Consider the following 16,038-nt stretch of genomic DNA (forward strand, 5'->3'; position numbering starts at 1 on the left):
GTTGGATTATGATAACGAAATTCTTATTTTAATTTGCTTATAGAGAGATTGGAGATGACATGAATTTTTTCCGAATTACTTTTTTTTAGTAAATTATGGTAGATTACATAAATAAAGGTAAAGGTCATTAACAGATTACATAAAGGTAAAGGTCTTTTAATTAAAAGAGATTTTTTGAAAGTTTTCATTATTTTTAAATAGAATAAAAATAATTTAAAAAAAAAAACATTTTATGCATACATGTAATTGTCATATTATTAGTCATTTATTAGCCGATCAGTTTTAAGTTATTAAAATGTCAGCTGTCATTTCACATTTTACATAACGTTAAATATATTATTATATCTGTTTAATTATAATTATTACTGTAATGTGGAGTTGTAATTGTGAGTGCGCGTGTTGTATTAGGGTGTAGTGTGTTTCTAGGTGAAGGCTACTAGAATCACGAGCGCGGTCTTAGCCGAATATATCGACGACCGATGCAGAAACCATCAACCAAGCACAGCAGAAAAGGCTTGGCTCGGCTAGGGGCTACGGATGTTACCCAGGCTCGGTCGGGGTGAGATGTATGCAGACATGCGCGCGTATAGTGTTCAAAAGCGCCGCTAATAGCGCCACTACAGTTTCCCCAGCCTGCCTTGCCTGGCCTACCTACCCCAGGAGCCAGCAACGACGACCTATAGTGCTAGCGACCTGGTTTGACCCTTCCTCACTTCTCCTATCGCCCACCTTCACGTGGATATCCTCATCTTTTCGGTCACCGATTCCGTCCTTATCTAAGAAGGGCTATTTTAAATAACGACTGGTTTCCGAAAAAAATAAAACATCACCACCGAAATGGTTCAGTGACGACGTCGAAATGGGACGCCCTCCCGCGTCGACGTATCTTCTTTACGTCCTGCTTGCATGGGCCGGCACTGCTTATATCAGCGTCGTTCAAGCCAATCCGGATGCTAAACGATTATACGATGATTTGTTGTCAAATTACAACCGTCTCATCAGACCAGTCAGCAATAACACAGACACGGTGCTAGTGAAACTTGGACTGAGATTATCGCAACTGATTGATCTAGTAAGTACTTATAATAATCTATTAACCTAAGATTAATTTTTTTTAATTTGTTTTATTTTTTAAGTTTAAACCGTTTACATCTAATATAATAAAGTGTTAACTTTAGATTTTAACATTGTAAAATAATTTTTAATTTATAACTATATAATTCAAACGTACATTTAAATTCATTAAAATTAATGTCAATATTACGGGAAAATTATTTTTACCGAATTATTTGAAACATTGATTAAATCTGTTTACAATGCCTGTAATTAGGAATAAGAAAATATCTTTTTATAAAGTATAAACACCCTAACTGTTCGAAAACACGCTCAAGAAAAATGTGAAAGAGAGGGTAAGAAGGAGGTACAAAAACAAACAGATCAGAAAAGAGTAAAAGAGAGAAAGACCGACTTATTGAGAGAAAAAGAGAATGAAAGAAAGGGAGAGTGAGAGGGTATGAGACAGTATGAGTTTTTAAGGGTGGGAGAAAAGGAATGAGAGGAAAAGACTAATTAACTATCTTTTTCTGTCAGAGACCCTGGACATAAAGGTAAACAGAGGGAGTGATGATAAGATAGAATAATGGTGTGAGAGGTAAATGTTCCTATCTATGTAAACTCAAATTAGAAATTAGGAGAACTTCGCTAATAATAGTTTATGATTCCAAGACTATTTTTTAATCTCAAACCTTTACCAACTATGTTATGGTATTAGTACTAAAATAATGAAAAATATTAGCTCCACTCGTCGTTCATTTAAAGTAAAAGAGGTAGATATTTTTCTGATCCTGTTGCATTTACCTTAAATACATTTTAAAATAATTTTTACTTTTATGAGTAAATATATAATTAACACAAAATTATATAATTAAAATGAGTAATATATAATTAAAATTTCGCTATGTTTTAATAATAAATCCCAACTTTTGAAGTTATCATTATCGTTAAAAATAATTACAAATATTATAAATAACGAATTCTATAAGTAGAAATAGAAACCATAATCATAATATATGTTTGATTAACGGTTTTGTTGAAAAACATAACAATACTTTTAACATAAATGAGTAATCTTTTATTTTTAATAAATTTTACTTATTGTTAATCGTACGTCACTTTTCCATTAGGTAAATATATATGTAGTATTTCAAAGAAATACTGTGCTGGTGTTGTAACGTAACATATTTTCTGTGATAACTTAAATTATAATTTATGAAAGTAAGTTTCCGATTATTCAGATTCGTTTAACTTATCGTAACTTCAATTCTAGTAGCTAATTAAAGATTTATATCGATGCTACTCTTATTTATAATTTTCAGAACTTATAAAATATAATTTGATAATAATAAATTTTAATCTCTTTAAGGGTCACTTTAAGGATATAAATACATACATCACTGCTATGCATCTTGCTCTGGACAATTTTATTAAATATTGCTTTCAAATAAATATTACAGCAAATAGATTATTTATTAAAAAAATTCATATTCAGTAGATTCAAAAATTAACATATTTTATAATCTTTTTTTTTAATAAAAATAATCTAATTTTAGTATAAACAAAATGTATACAGTTTTGGTACGGTTTCTTTGCAAATGTTAAAAATTAAAATGAAACTGTAAAGAAAATTGTACGTCACAAAAAAGTGTTATTCATTTAGTTGCGTTTGGTCAGTAGGTTACTTCTGTATAATAATATAATAATCTAAATATTATAACGTTCAGTAAATAAAGTAGCTTAATTTTAAATTACTTAAGATAATTAACATATATGTCAATTAATGACATTTAATTTAGCCAAAGTCAATTCTATTTCCTTATTTTAGTAATAAAATCGATTTAGTTATACAAATCGCTCTATGAGTTGTTTACATCAGCATATCAGAAAAAATAAGTTAATTCACTGTGGATATAAGTGACTGACATGTAAACGTAGTAGTAATTACGATAGATTCAGACATTGAATTAATTTATTTTCTTATGCTGCGAAGCATCACGGGCCACCTAGTTAAAATTAATATTTTTTTAAGAACACAAATATATAATAATAATTTAGTTATCGAACTAACCTTCATCTTCAGAGCCAATATTTGACTTCTTAGGTGTCGAAATATTTTAATATGGTTAGAAATTTAAAAAAAATAAATAAATGACAACAAAAATTACATCAAGTAAAATAACAGAATCATGGCGTTAAGTAAATATATACATTCAGAATTCACACACATGCACATATGACTAATCAAAATTAACCTACGTTTTCCCTACGTTTACGTTACACATTTTCATACATTAATTCATAATAAACTTACTACAGGTGCAAACAAAAAAAAAAAAAAAAAAAAAAAAAAACATTGTACGCTGAATTAACCGTATGAATAAAAGAATATACTTAAGAAAATATATAAACAATGTTCAAGTATTTCGATTTAAAAATTGACATGGCTGCCGTTTGTGTTTTTAAAAGATTCATATCCATTTACCTCATTAACAGAACGTCTTGAAATAAATAAAATTGAAATAAATTTACTAAACTGTATAAATTCAACCATTTTTGAAACTGTGTAATTATTTCTTATAATGTAATATTCAGAATTTACATTGTTATTAAATTTAATAACAATAATATTATTTTATAATTGTTATTATTTTCAAGGAAAACGATACCAAAATACTGGAATATCTCCTTCATGTACTCCACAAAAATGTGTAAATCTGTTTATTTTAAGAGAATAAAAAATCTATTAAAGGGAGTCTTTTCCTTGATGCAATGTAATTAGTTTATATCTGTTTTATACTACACCTTTTAACTTTTTACCAGTCACTAATTCGTAAAATAGATAGACACGCTTAAATTTTATAATTAATGGAAAATAATCATCACGTAAAATATTATGCATTATTTTGCAAATACTTAATTCTACTACTTCGTTCCTTATCAGTTAGGCGCGCAACGGGGACATTTTTTAAAGTTAACTTTTAGAGATTGCAATGAAAGATAATAATTTAGTAATTTGCAAAGGACATTAATGTAAAGGATATAAATTTCTCATAACAATGATTATTTTATGTCCTTTCATATCATGTTACATGTACTGTTACATTCTCTACAAATGCATGTATAAAAATATTTTTAAGGTAGTAAAAATACAAAAATAAAAAAGATAATTATTTTTAATTCTACAGAAATGCACTAAATAAATTTTAATATGAAACTTTTTAAAATTTGTTTTGAATTTCGAATTTATTTTAAGTCAATGTGAAACTAAAAAAAAATATTAGCTTAATAGAATTTAATTAAGCCCCATTTTCTAAAAATAGAAAAATAATGAAAAAAGAAATGTTTTTACTTTTTAATATATTGTTAATCCAGTTTCATTCTTTTTTAAATCTCTTTTTTTTAGTTTAGACATAAACAAAATTCTTCTCTTGTGACAAGACTTGTTTTAGGGAAAATCTTGATAAAGTAAAAAAAGAAAAAGAAAAATGAAAAAAAAATTAAGAAAATAGCTAGTAAAAAACTTCAAATCGTATTATAGACCACTAATAAATTAATAGAAGCTAAAAAAACTTAAAACAAAGTTTTTTTAACTTCCTATTAATTTATGTGGAACAGTTTATACGAGACGGGTAGGAGTTTACTCTAAAAAAAAGGCTCATTCAAATCTGTGAATTTATTAATAAGTAACGCTTGAACATACATTAGAAACACATGTATTTTGGGAATTATAAACATTTACTGTTTCAAAGATTACCAACACTTTTTCACTCAGAAATTGCTAGTTTATTGCTCTAAACGTACTACTGTTTGTACGCTTACGACGTCATGCTGAATTTTTCCTTCACTGTATAAAAAGTACAGCTAAAGTTGTTGCAAATTAAAAATTAATTAATTTTATGTTTACAGCCATTACACATGAATTAATCTATATTATAGCAATTTAAGGACGTTTTTTATACCTTTATTTTTTATTTCAACACTTTTTCTCGTACTATTTAAGGCTAAAACTTATTTCATTTTAACGCAGCATGGAAATAGCCCAGACAATCCATTTTTTACTGTTCTATGTTACATTATATTCTCTTAAGATAACAAACATGCTTTAATTAGAATTATTAAACCGCTGTATTATTTAAAAATTGTACGAATAAATATATATATATATATATATTTCTATATGTATTCAACTAACATCTCCCCCAGTAATTCAAAAAAATTAAAAAAAATCATAATTTAGAAAATATTTCTTACGGACTGGGAGGAAGATGTCAGATGCCTGATGATAAAATATATAACCTGCAACAAATGTTTTATTTAGATGGTAATCCGAAAGGAAAAATACATATCAAATGCCTACAGTGTAATATGCCTATATCTAGAGTAAAGGAAGAACATTTGGAATCAAAAATGTGTTTGGGATGAACGGTTGGAACGGTGTGGAGTGCAGTGAGTGGGGGAGAGAGATATCTTTAAAGAGAAGAGGATATTGGATATCTGATGTCATTTCAACTTGAAGTCACATCCTGTTCCTGACATACTTCAAGAGAATAGTCCATAAAAATAATTTTATTTTAATATAAAGATATTGGCATGATATTATTCAGAAATTTTTTTTATATACAGAAAAGAATCTTAAGCATTTTCAGTTACTGATACGCTGAAGGTCACGCCTCTAAAATTTTGTTTTCGCCAAAATTACTTTTTTTTTATTATATCTATGTTATGATATTTGAGTATTATTATATATGTCTGTTTATAATGATTTAGAATAATTCACAATGTAAAAAAAAATAATCTGGATAATATCTGTTGTAAAAAAGCAAACATTGGGTGTGGTGCGGGAATCTGTGTAGATTCTTTAAAGTACATTGAAGTTTTGAGCTTAGTAAATCAAAAACAGTACTAAATATTCAAGTACAACAGAACATATAATTACAAGTGGTTTGTTTAGCAGATTTAGCAAAAATATATATTTTATACAAATGTAAATAATATTTAGGATTCACAGACGTTTTAAAGTCTTCATCAGTTTTCTGCATATTTTGCGTTTAAAAGACATAAGGTCATTATTCACCAAAACGGCTGTACAACTAATAGTGGTATCTTAATAGTTATCTGCATAATTTTTGGAGAACTATTGTCAGTTTAAATACAACAAAAAATAATTTTAAAGAGGTATTAACATATACTTGCACAGTATAAATATATTTTTTATAAAATTAATCAAATATATTCTAATAACTCATTGTTTGGAAAGATAGAAGTTTGTTTAATTAGTAAAATGGGTCCCATTACTAACGAACATAAATACATTGGATTACAAGTGTTCTAATAATAAATTATTATCACAAATGTATTATAATAATAAATTAGAACTAACGGAGCCCTATATAAGATTAAACTAGAATCTTCTAATTCAGAATCACGGGGAGTAAGATCTACTTGACACAACCCGTTTCCTACATGTTCTGAAGTGCGTAATATAACGAGCACTAAGGTCGTAGCAACACACTGTATGCATGGAAAACAACCTAGCACACATGTGTACATGCTAGAGCTAAATAAAGTCTTGCTATTTAAAGATTACTGTTTAATCTACGCTTGGAAGAGTAGAAATATTAGTGTCCAATTTGTAGTGATCAATATTTTTTCTAAATAACTCAAATTTCTTCACGTTTAGTTGCAGTAAATCCATTGCTTCCAGTTGTTTACAAAGTTTTCTAGTTGCCGTCTCGGCCATCCAGATCCTCGTTTTCATGGTTCTGTGTTAGTTTTCTGAACTTTTATTACGAATCGGATGTACCTTCCCATATAAAAATTGCTTACTCCTAAAGTCATAACGCCAAACTGTTTTTTCTTTCTTATTTATTTTAAAGAAGAACTGGGACTACCGTTACGTATTGCTTCAGAGAATAAGATGAATGACAAGTAGCTTGAGAAAATACCATGCCTGACCGGGATTCGAACTCGGTACCTCCGGATGAAAGGCCGAGACGCTAACACTCGCGCCACGGAGGCCGCCAAACTCCTTTGAAACAAGACAATTTTACTGGGCATTCTTAAACTAACCTTAACAAAATAGATATATCAATTTTATAATTTCTTGATTAAGCGGCTGTCCGTAGTCATTCCTCCCATTCGATAACCTTATACTATGCGCAAATATTTGGTTTTATCAAATATAACCCATAATTTTAAATAACATAAATAACTTGATCATCAACGGTTCACTATAATCCTAATCTTTTTCACGTATACAAATAAACAAATTGCATTAGCAATTCGATGAACAGAGGTCATTTTTGAACAACAATAATTTTTATGAAATACTTGCAATTTTCTATCTTACCCTCATTGACTTGCGGGTATTCTAGGATTATATTCTGGGAATAATAAACTTCACTAATACAGTTAAATCTCACCAGATTAAAAGAGAAATAAACAGATATTCTTCATACTATGATCGCATGTAATTTAAGTTAAAAAAAGTGCTAATTAATAGATATTACATTTTAAAAACTATAAATCTTATCTTTCCTTTAAAATTCATTTCTAATGTATATTTTATACACATTTAATTTATTACATTTTGTAGGCCAAACTGCTATCTTTTTAACTATTTTAAAAATATTTTTATCATTTTATCATTATCGGACAAACATTGATTAGAATTCTTACTGTATAACCCTTAAAGCAACAAAGTACAGTAGGATAGGTTTTCGTATAAAACTGTATAATATGCAGTTCGTATTTAAGTTGACGTAAATGAAACGATTTAGGAAGTTCATATATCCAGCCTAAATAGCTTCGTTTCAAGAAAATATTCTAGCAAACTTTTTAAGTACATCATCAAAATTCAAATCTTCAAGGACACGTAGTTCAGAATAACTGCTTTAATTATAGTGTTATTTCAGCTACCGCGACGCCTTGTTGTATAACTCAAATACTTCCTAATGCAAATAATGGTGAATCATATTTCAAAAAGCAGTAAACAAATTTTAAAGAAATATTATGATTTTTTTTATTGAGTGGAAAAACAGAACAGTGAAGAGTTATGTTTGACAGGTTGGTTCGGGGATAAAATCTTAGAGAAAGGTGAAGTTCAAACAAGCCATTTATAACATTAAAATTCTTTTTCTTCATTGTACAGTCCATTTCCCGCAAGTTTTAACCTCACAAAAAAACCCGAATCAGTAATTCGTGACAGTACTGATAGCTTGGTTATAGGTGATGTACCCTCCATTGTTTTCTATAAACAAATTCAGTATTTCTATAAGTTTCTCAATTTTTTATCATCATCGAGGAAAAGTTTTCACTTCCTCAGTTTTCTTTGAGCATTTCTTTACTCTTTTATTATTAAAAGGATAACAAGCGTTTGAATTATTCTTCAGTCACATATATTATGTTTTTACTATTACCTCTGTTATATATAATTATTTATCTAAATTACTACTATATGTTTTCATGTAAAGATAAATGGTTTACATGTATTAAACTGACATGATTATGCTGTTATTTACACGAGCACTAAAATTAAATATGTTTTCCTTACCAACACGTTGATCATCTATTCAATTAATTACTATGTTACGTAATCAGTTGATTAACGTCACTTGCCTACAACATACAACCATTATATCAATATTTGATGAATACACAGGCTAATGGAGTAACTACTACCCAAATCTCTATCAAGTATTACAAATTTTGGTGGAATTCGGTATTTAAATGTACTATTTTTGAGAAAAATTATATAATAAATCGTCTAATTAGTTGAACTCCTAGGTTTCTGTAGCATACTTTGTCCATAAACTTACATTTTTACAGGATTTACAGAAATAAACGAGCAATCATGATTAAAATAATAATAATCATGTTTGAATAATAGACAGTTTAAAGTCAGGGCTTTTGGAGGCAGTAAGTATAGTGCCACTAACAACACTGGTAAGTAACAGTGCCCGATGTAGAATAATGCTTCCAGTTCTAGTTAGTTGCCACTAAGGATGAAGATATATAAAACAATTATTATATTTTACCATGAAATCAATATAGAATATAAATTCATTGAGTTCTTACGATGTTTCTAATATTTACCTTCGTAATATATGAATTCCGTTTTAATTATTTATCTAGTTACATGATAAATACAACACAAGATCTTAGTATTAACAGTATTAATTATTTAACAAAAGATCTGATGTGGGCGCCACATGACTTCTTCCTACGCCTATTAAATTACATATACACATTTTTTTAAAAATAAAAAGTACGTAAATTTTATTTCATTAATAACTTACGATATTTTTCCATATTGTTCTTTTTTATTATTATTATTATTATTATTATTATTATTATTATTATTATTATTATTATTATTATTATTATTATTATTATTATTATTATTATTATTGAATTATTATTTATCGTAATTTTTTTTTACAATGTGTCGTTAATAATTATCAATAAATCAATATATTTAAATTAAACAAAAGGAGATGAAGTCTGATTCGAATTAATGAGTTCCCCTTTTAAGATCCAAATATTTCATTAATTTCATTTGGCTATAACTCTGGAACTAATGAAAATAAATACCACTTATGATGCATCGTTGAAAAGCTCTCAATGATAGCTTATTTCTGCAGTTAAGGAAAAGTCCAAAATCCAATTTTTTTTGGATTTTGGGCTTTTTTGGTCACTTTTGGTTCAGTCAATTGCAATCAAAAGTGGAGATTCACGACTAGATGTTACAACAGTCCTAAATCCAAAATTTCAACATCCTACGGCTAATCGTTTATGAGTTATGCGAAATACATACGTACGTACTAGACTTCACGTCGAAAAAAGTCAAACTGGATTCAAGGATGGTCAAAATGGATATTTCCGTTGAAATATGAAAAATTACAATATTTCCTTTACTTCGCATAAAGAAGTAAAAATATCTCCGAAGAATATCTGTTATACATTAATATTTACAAAAATTATCAATAGTAATAAAAAAAACCTGTTTCACGTAAACGTTCATAAATCATTTTGTGCAATAAAATTATTTTTCCCTCGGAACGTTTTTAGTTCTCTTTCGCATTTCATTTAATCAGCGAAATATAGTTGACTGTGTTTTTCAGTTATTGTATAATAGAAATTGAAATAGTTTCTAATAGTAAAATTTTGTACTTTTTGCAAAAAGTAGCCATAAATAAATCAGTAATTGAAATATATTTTATTGTAAGAAATGAAATAACTTACTGAAATTAGTCCATGATATCTGAATTCCATTTTTAATTATTTACGGAAAACAAATGAAAAACTTATATTTTTTTACACATCCTATCGCTGCTACTTTTTACTTAACATGGAAGAATAACATGAAGTTTGATTAGTCTACAAAAAATTGAAGAAGGTTAACACTAAACTTCAGTCAAACAGAATCCGATGATTACTGATCGAATAATTTTGCTATCTAGCAATCGTGCATTAGTCGATTTAGTAAGTAGCCATAATATTCCGTAGCAATTATGTGTCAGTCCACTTACTGATAGTCTTGTCTAGGTCAGCCGTAAGGATTGTATCTGTGTATTCAATATGAACTACATGCTATCTCCACGCAAATTGTTATGTATCTGTGCACTTTGTGACAGACATGTGATATTCTGTGTTGAAGAGTTCGGCAAGTGCCTAGATAAACAAAAATCTTTCCGGAAACACTTAGATCACTGAAGTTATTTAATCTTCAATCAATAACTGGACATAATTAGGCGTAATACAAATATACTACAATTGGCATTATATTAGTTCGAATTACATAATTCTTTAATAAGTAAAATAAAACCAGTATATAATTATATATTAATTTACTATTATTAAGCAATTATAAATTTTATTAGGAGTGCTTGCCAAAGATTTCATTAAATAATGTTCTATATATAACCACAGCACAATTAATTTTCTCTCTTAATTCAACCTCAAATTTATATTAAAATTTGTTTAGATGTACAGTAATATTTTTTTTTTGTCTTCAGTCATTTGACTGGTTTGATGCAGCTCTCCAAGATTCCCTATCTAGTGCTAATCGTTTCATTACGGTATACCCCCTACATCCTACATCCCTAACAATTTGTTTTACATAATCCAAACGTTGCCTGCCTACACAATTTTTTCCTTCTACCTGTCCCTCCAATATTAAAGCGACTATTCCAGGATGCCTTAATATGTGGCCTATAAGTCTGTCTCTTCTTTTAGCTATATTTTTCCAAATGCTTTTTTTTCCATCTATTTGCCGCAACACCTATTCATTTGTCACTTTATCCACCCATCTGATTTTTAACATTCTCGTATAGCACCACATTTCAAAAGCTTCTAATCTTTTCTTCTCAGATACTCTGATCGTCCAAGTTTCACTTCCATATAAAGCGGCACTCCAAAAAAATACTTTCAAAAATCTTTTCCTAACATTTAAATTAATTTTTGATGTAAACAAATTATATTTCTGACTGAAAGCTCGTTTCGCCTGTGCTATTCGGCATTTTGTATCGCTCCTGCTTCGTCCATCTTTAGTAATTCTACTTCCCAAATAAAAAAATTCTTCTACCTCCATAATCTTTTCTCCTCCTATTTTCACATTCAGTGATCCATCTTTGTTATTTCTACTACATTTCATTACTTTTGTTTTGTACTTGTTTATTTGCATGCGGTAGTTCTTGCGTAGGACTTCATCCATGCAATTCACTGTTTCTTCTAAATCCTTTTTACTCTCAGCTAGAATTACTATATCATCAGCAAATCGTAGCATCTTTATCTTTTCACCGTGTACTGTTACAGTAATAATTGTAACAATATTTTGAGAAAGGTATTATAATGAGCTTATTTGCATTTATTATTGAATAAAAAGACCCTTTTACTGGTGCCCAAATTTGGTAATTGTTACACAGAAAGAAACTTCTTATTACTCAGATGATAGAGCTGCGTCACTGTTATAAGAAATAATAGAGAGAGTTTATGTAAAGAACATACAGTAAAAATATTTTTTTCTAATACAAATTTATTTTTTTACGATATTAATTGAAACGTTTTTATGTTAAAATTTAAAATTAAAAGAATTTTGTAAAAAATAAATTGTACTGTTGAATAATCAAAGCGAATTGCCCTTTTATAAGAAAGCATTCTTATATAATTATGATTTATATTCTAATAAAAAACGAATATTGGTTGGTTTTCTTCACGATACGATTTATGACGTTTATGAAAAAAAAATTAATTTTTTTGTTAACAAATAAAAGTGACAATATTATAATTAATAGAAATTAACCTTAATACTTTTTTTAACTAGATTAATTATTAACAAAATAACGAATAATTCTAGTACAGAGTAACTTAAATTTATTCCTGCGATGTTAAGGGATTTTTTCTCTTCATTTCAATCTATTTCTTTTTAACTTGTTCATTTCAATAGATACGTGGTTTTCGGTAAATAATTTTGTAAAGAATGTTTTGTTGCTAGAACGTCAGATTGTAAAATTATGAAAAGCTAGAAACAAATATATACGTACGATAAAAAATAAGTGTGATAGATAGGTTAGGTTTACAAAACTTGTAACCCCACGATTAGGATACGAAACTTTTATTTTTCCCTTATGCAACACGGATATGTATAAAAAATATTTAGAAGTGTATATTTTTAATAATATATCCCTTACAGAATAATAGTAAGGTACTATACAGAGTAGATGGAATATTTTTAAAAAAAAGCTAGAATGATAAACAACGAAAAGCAACAGCTAATTGCACGTATCATCTCTGAATTCACGACAGCATGATTTACAAAATCAGTTAAGAAAAGATCGTAAAAGACCAGATGACTCCTGTAATTTAACAAACATTTTTTTTAAGTATAAATTTATTTCTGTAGATGTATTAATATTTTACCACTAACGAAAAATTTATTAATGATAAAATGCCAAAATACCGTCCCTCAGTTTTATAAGGGTAAATTTGTACATTTTTTTAAACGGTCCGAAAACTAAAAAATCGAATAGCATTTTTTTTATTATTTGAATTGGACATTGATTTCATCTGTTATCATTTTACAATTTATTTTTTTGATATAAATTTTTCTGATTTAAGGTTACAAACTCGCGGGTGGCCTCAGAAAGTAAAATTTTATTAATAACATATACATCTTTCACAATTTTAGTGCCCTCTTCATCTCAATTGTAAAATTTGATTAAAATTTTAACTTCGGAAATATTGTCAATAATAAGAAACTAATGTTTTGATCTTGCCAACACTTTCATCAAAACCATTCCTTTTCATTAACGAATCGATATTTAGATGTTGAACACAAAATGATAATATTATTTTCTACAGCTTTCAGAAATACACTTTCTACAGCCAAGTAAATGTTAGTCCAGTGGATATTTAACTTATTAAATTTTAAGTATCAAAATAAATTTTAACTTTTAAGAATATATACCCAACGTAGTTTTTATCTTGGATATCTATTTTTAAAGGCCATATTATGTTTCAAAAATACGACATTTCGTGAAGAGAAAATATGACAAAATTTGTAATTAATTACACTCTAGATTAGACGATTCAATTCACCACCTACTCAGTGACATTATATCTGATATTGGTGGGTAATCCCAAAATAAAATAAATCGATTTCATTACCATATCGAAACTTGCACTTTATAAATCACATAATGCATTACTTTATGAATCATGTCTACAAGATTCTGTACAGGTTTTTATGAATGAGTTCTGCATTAAACAATGTAAAAAACATTTCTGTGAGAGAAGTTGAAAAGCATGACAAAACTGAAAATTAATATGTATGCTAGTAAAAATGAGAGGAGGAATATTTGTCGCAAACAGAGATAAGTAGAGAAGACAGTTTTATTGATAATACCGTAATAAATGTAGATGGCGAAGGCTATGGACGGTGAGCAAATTAATCAGGACTTGCTAGGAAATAATAATAGACTATTTCCAGTATTCCAGCAAAGAATAGTACATATTATTTGGTTAAAACTGACGTACAAAGGGGCCACTTGAAAATGCAAAACGAAATAGGGAAACTTCCATTGCGGCTTCAGAGGCAACATCGTTATTCAAGAAGAATTTCACTCGGTCCAAAAAATCGGAAATTTATCATAAAATAGTGGTGTATATTATCAAATCTTGCCGTAAGATTGTTTGCTATTTGAGAACAGACAAGCGAAAAGTTTTATTTTTTGCGACTGATTTCTCAAAAAACATTGTCAATAAACAGAGTGCTGTGTTTCAAGTGAGACAAGGCATGATTTCATTTATTTGGGCGTGTTAATTCATACAACACTAGGTATCGGGATGACTGAAAATCCTCACTAGATGTTTGAGTAGCCACTTCACGATGATAAAATCAGGTTATGGTCTGCTGTTTCTGGTAATCGTATAACAGACCAATATTGTTTTACCACATTGTAAATACAGATGTATACCGTATAATTTTTTAAGAATTCTAATCTGAAAGTGTACTACTCTAAAAAAAAAGGCTTCTTCCAACCATACGGAGAAATGTTTCGCAAACCAAACGATTCTCTAGCATGCGTTCATGCGTCTTTTGCAGAAGAATAACTGTCCAACAGAGGGCGGTAGCCTCCGCGATATCCCTGGTTAGGGAAGGAAAGTTTTATGTAAATTAAGTACTTTAAAATGTTATAGCTTTACTACATGTACTAATCATATTTTTTTAATAGATTTTATGCATACTTATGTTTTTCTGCTATGCTTGTTTTTTAAATAACGTCGATCACTGATTGGTTGAAAAAGTAATCTTCGTCATAAGTAGCAACAGTCATCCTTTATAATCTTACTGGTTGACTGCAATTTATCAGTAAACTTCATTTATTAAAAGTTATATCTCCTATAACTATCATTTTTTCCGATAAAAATATTTTAAAAAGACCTCTATATGAGAAGAAAGATCTCTGTCTTTACTAATGATAAATTACCAAATACCTTGAAAAGAAGTTGCTACCTAGAACTTTTCCTTTTCAAGTGATTTTCTTTGAAATTTTAGTTATTATCTATCAAATTTCTTTTTGTTTGAATATTGCATTGAGATCCTTAACGTATTTTTCTAACTGACTGAAAATCACCTTATGTGATTAGGACTACAATGGAAAAGAGGTAAACGTAAAGGTTTGAGTCCTCTTTCTTCTGCGGTTTGATAGAATTTATATTTTCCTGCTGTTACTGTTTTTTTTTTTAAATGAGATGATCTCTTCTCAGTAAATTATTCTCTCCTTCTTTAATTCTACTATTTATTTATATTATTTATTTATTTGTAGATTAGTCCTATTTAGGTACAAATTTAATAGAATGTTAACAATGAAAAATCAGTGAAAATGACCACACATTGCAGTTATGAAGAAGTTACCAAACTTGCATCGAACCTTGCTTCGAAGCTCCATTTGTCTTCTTACCTTTCAATGAGATATGAAATCATCTTTCCTGCTTCTATTTTTGCATGATAAGTGGTCTTTTTAGACATTAGAGATGTCTCACAGTTTTCTACTACTGAAAATCTGTAATACTGAAAATATTAATAGAATATAACAGATAATTTTTCACAATTCCAAAAGAAGCTATTATAATCTCTAAGAGGAACTCCGGGAAGAAGTAAAATACAAACATAATGGGAGGTTTAGGTCAAAAAGAATTATAATAAATTTAATTTCTTTAAAATTTAATTTACATCGTAGGATATTTTTTAAGCTCATAAACCATCTTGAATTCTTTCTCGGATTCAGAAACGTAAGTTAAATCAAAGTTTAGTTATCAAAAAAATCTTTTAAAAAAAATTTTAAGTTGATGAATTAGATCATTAACTAAAACCGTAATTTTCATTGCCGTATATCATGTATACGTACGTGTAATAGGAGTTTGTATTTTCATACTTCAATAAATGACTACTACATTATTATTTTATTTATTCCAATTTTG

At 28.3% G+C, this 16,038-nt stretch overlaps 1 protein-coding gene across 1 annotated transcript in view; it reads left to right on the forward strand.

The window, feature by feature from the left end:
• Positions 1-552: 552 nt before the first annotated feature.
• nAChRalpha2 (nicotinic acetylcholine receptor alpha2) overlaps positions 553-16,038 on the forward strand; it is a 299,616-nt gene continuing 284,130 nt past the window's right edge. Inside the window, exon 1 of the mRNA XM_075374216.1 lies at positions 553-1,072. Coding sequence (XP_075230331.1) covers positions 860-1,072 — 213 coding nt within the window. The 5' untranslated portion in view covers positions 553-859. The remainder of the gene's footprint in view (positions 1,073-16,038) is intronic.

Source organism: Lycorma delicatula, chromosome 1, assembly GCF_047948215.1.
Source record: "Lycorma delicatula isolate Av1 chromosome 1, ASM4794821v1, whole genome shotgun sequence".
In the NCBI taxonomy this organism is placed as follows: Eukaryota; Metazoa; Arthropoda; class Insecta; order Hemiptera; family Fulgoridae; genus Lycorma; species Lycorma delicatula.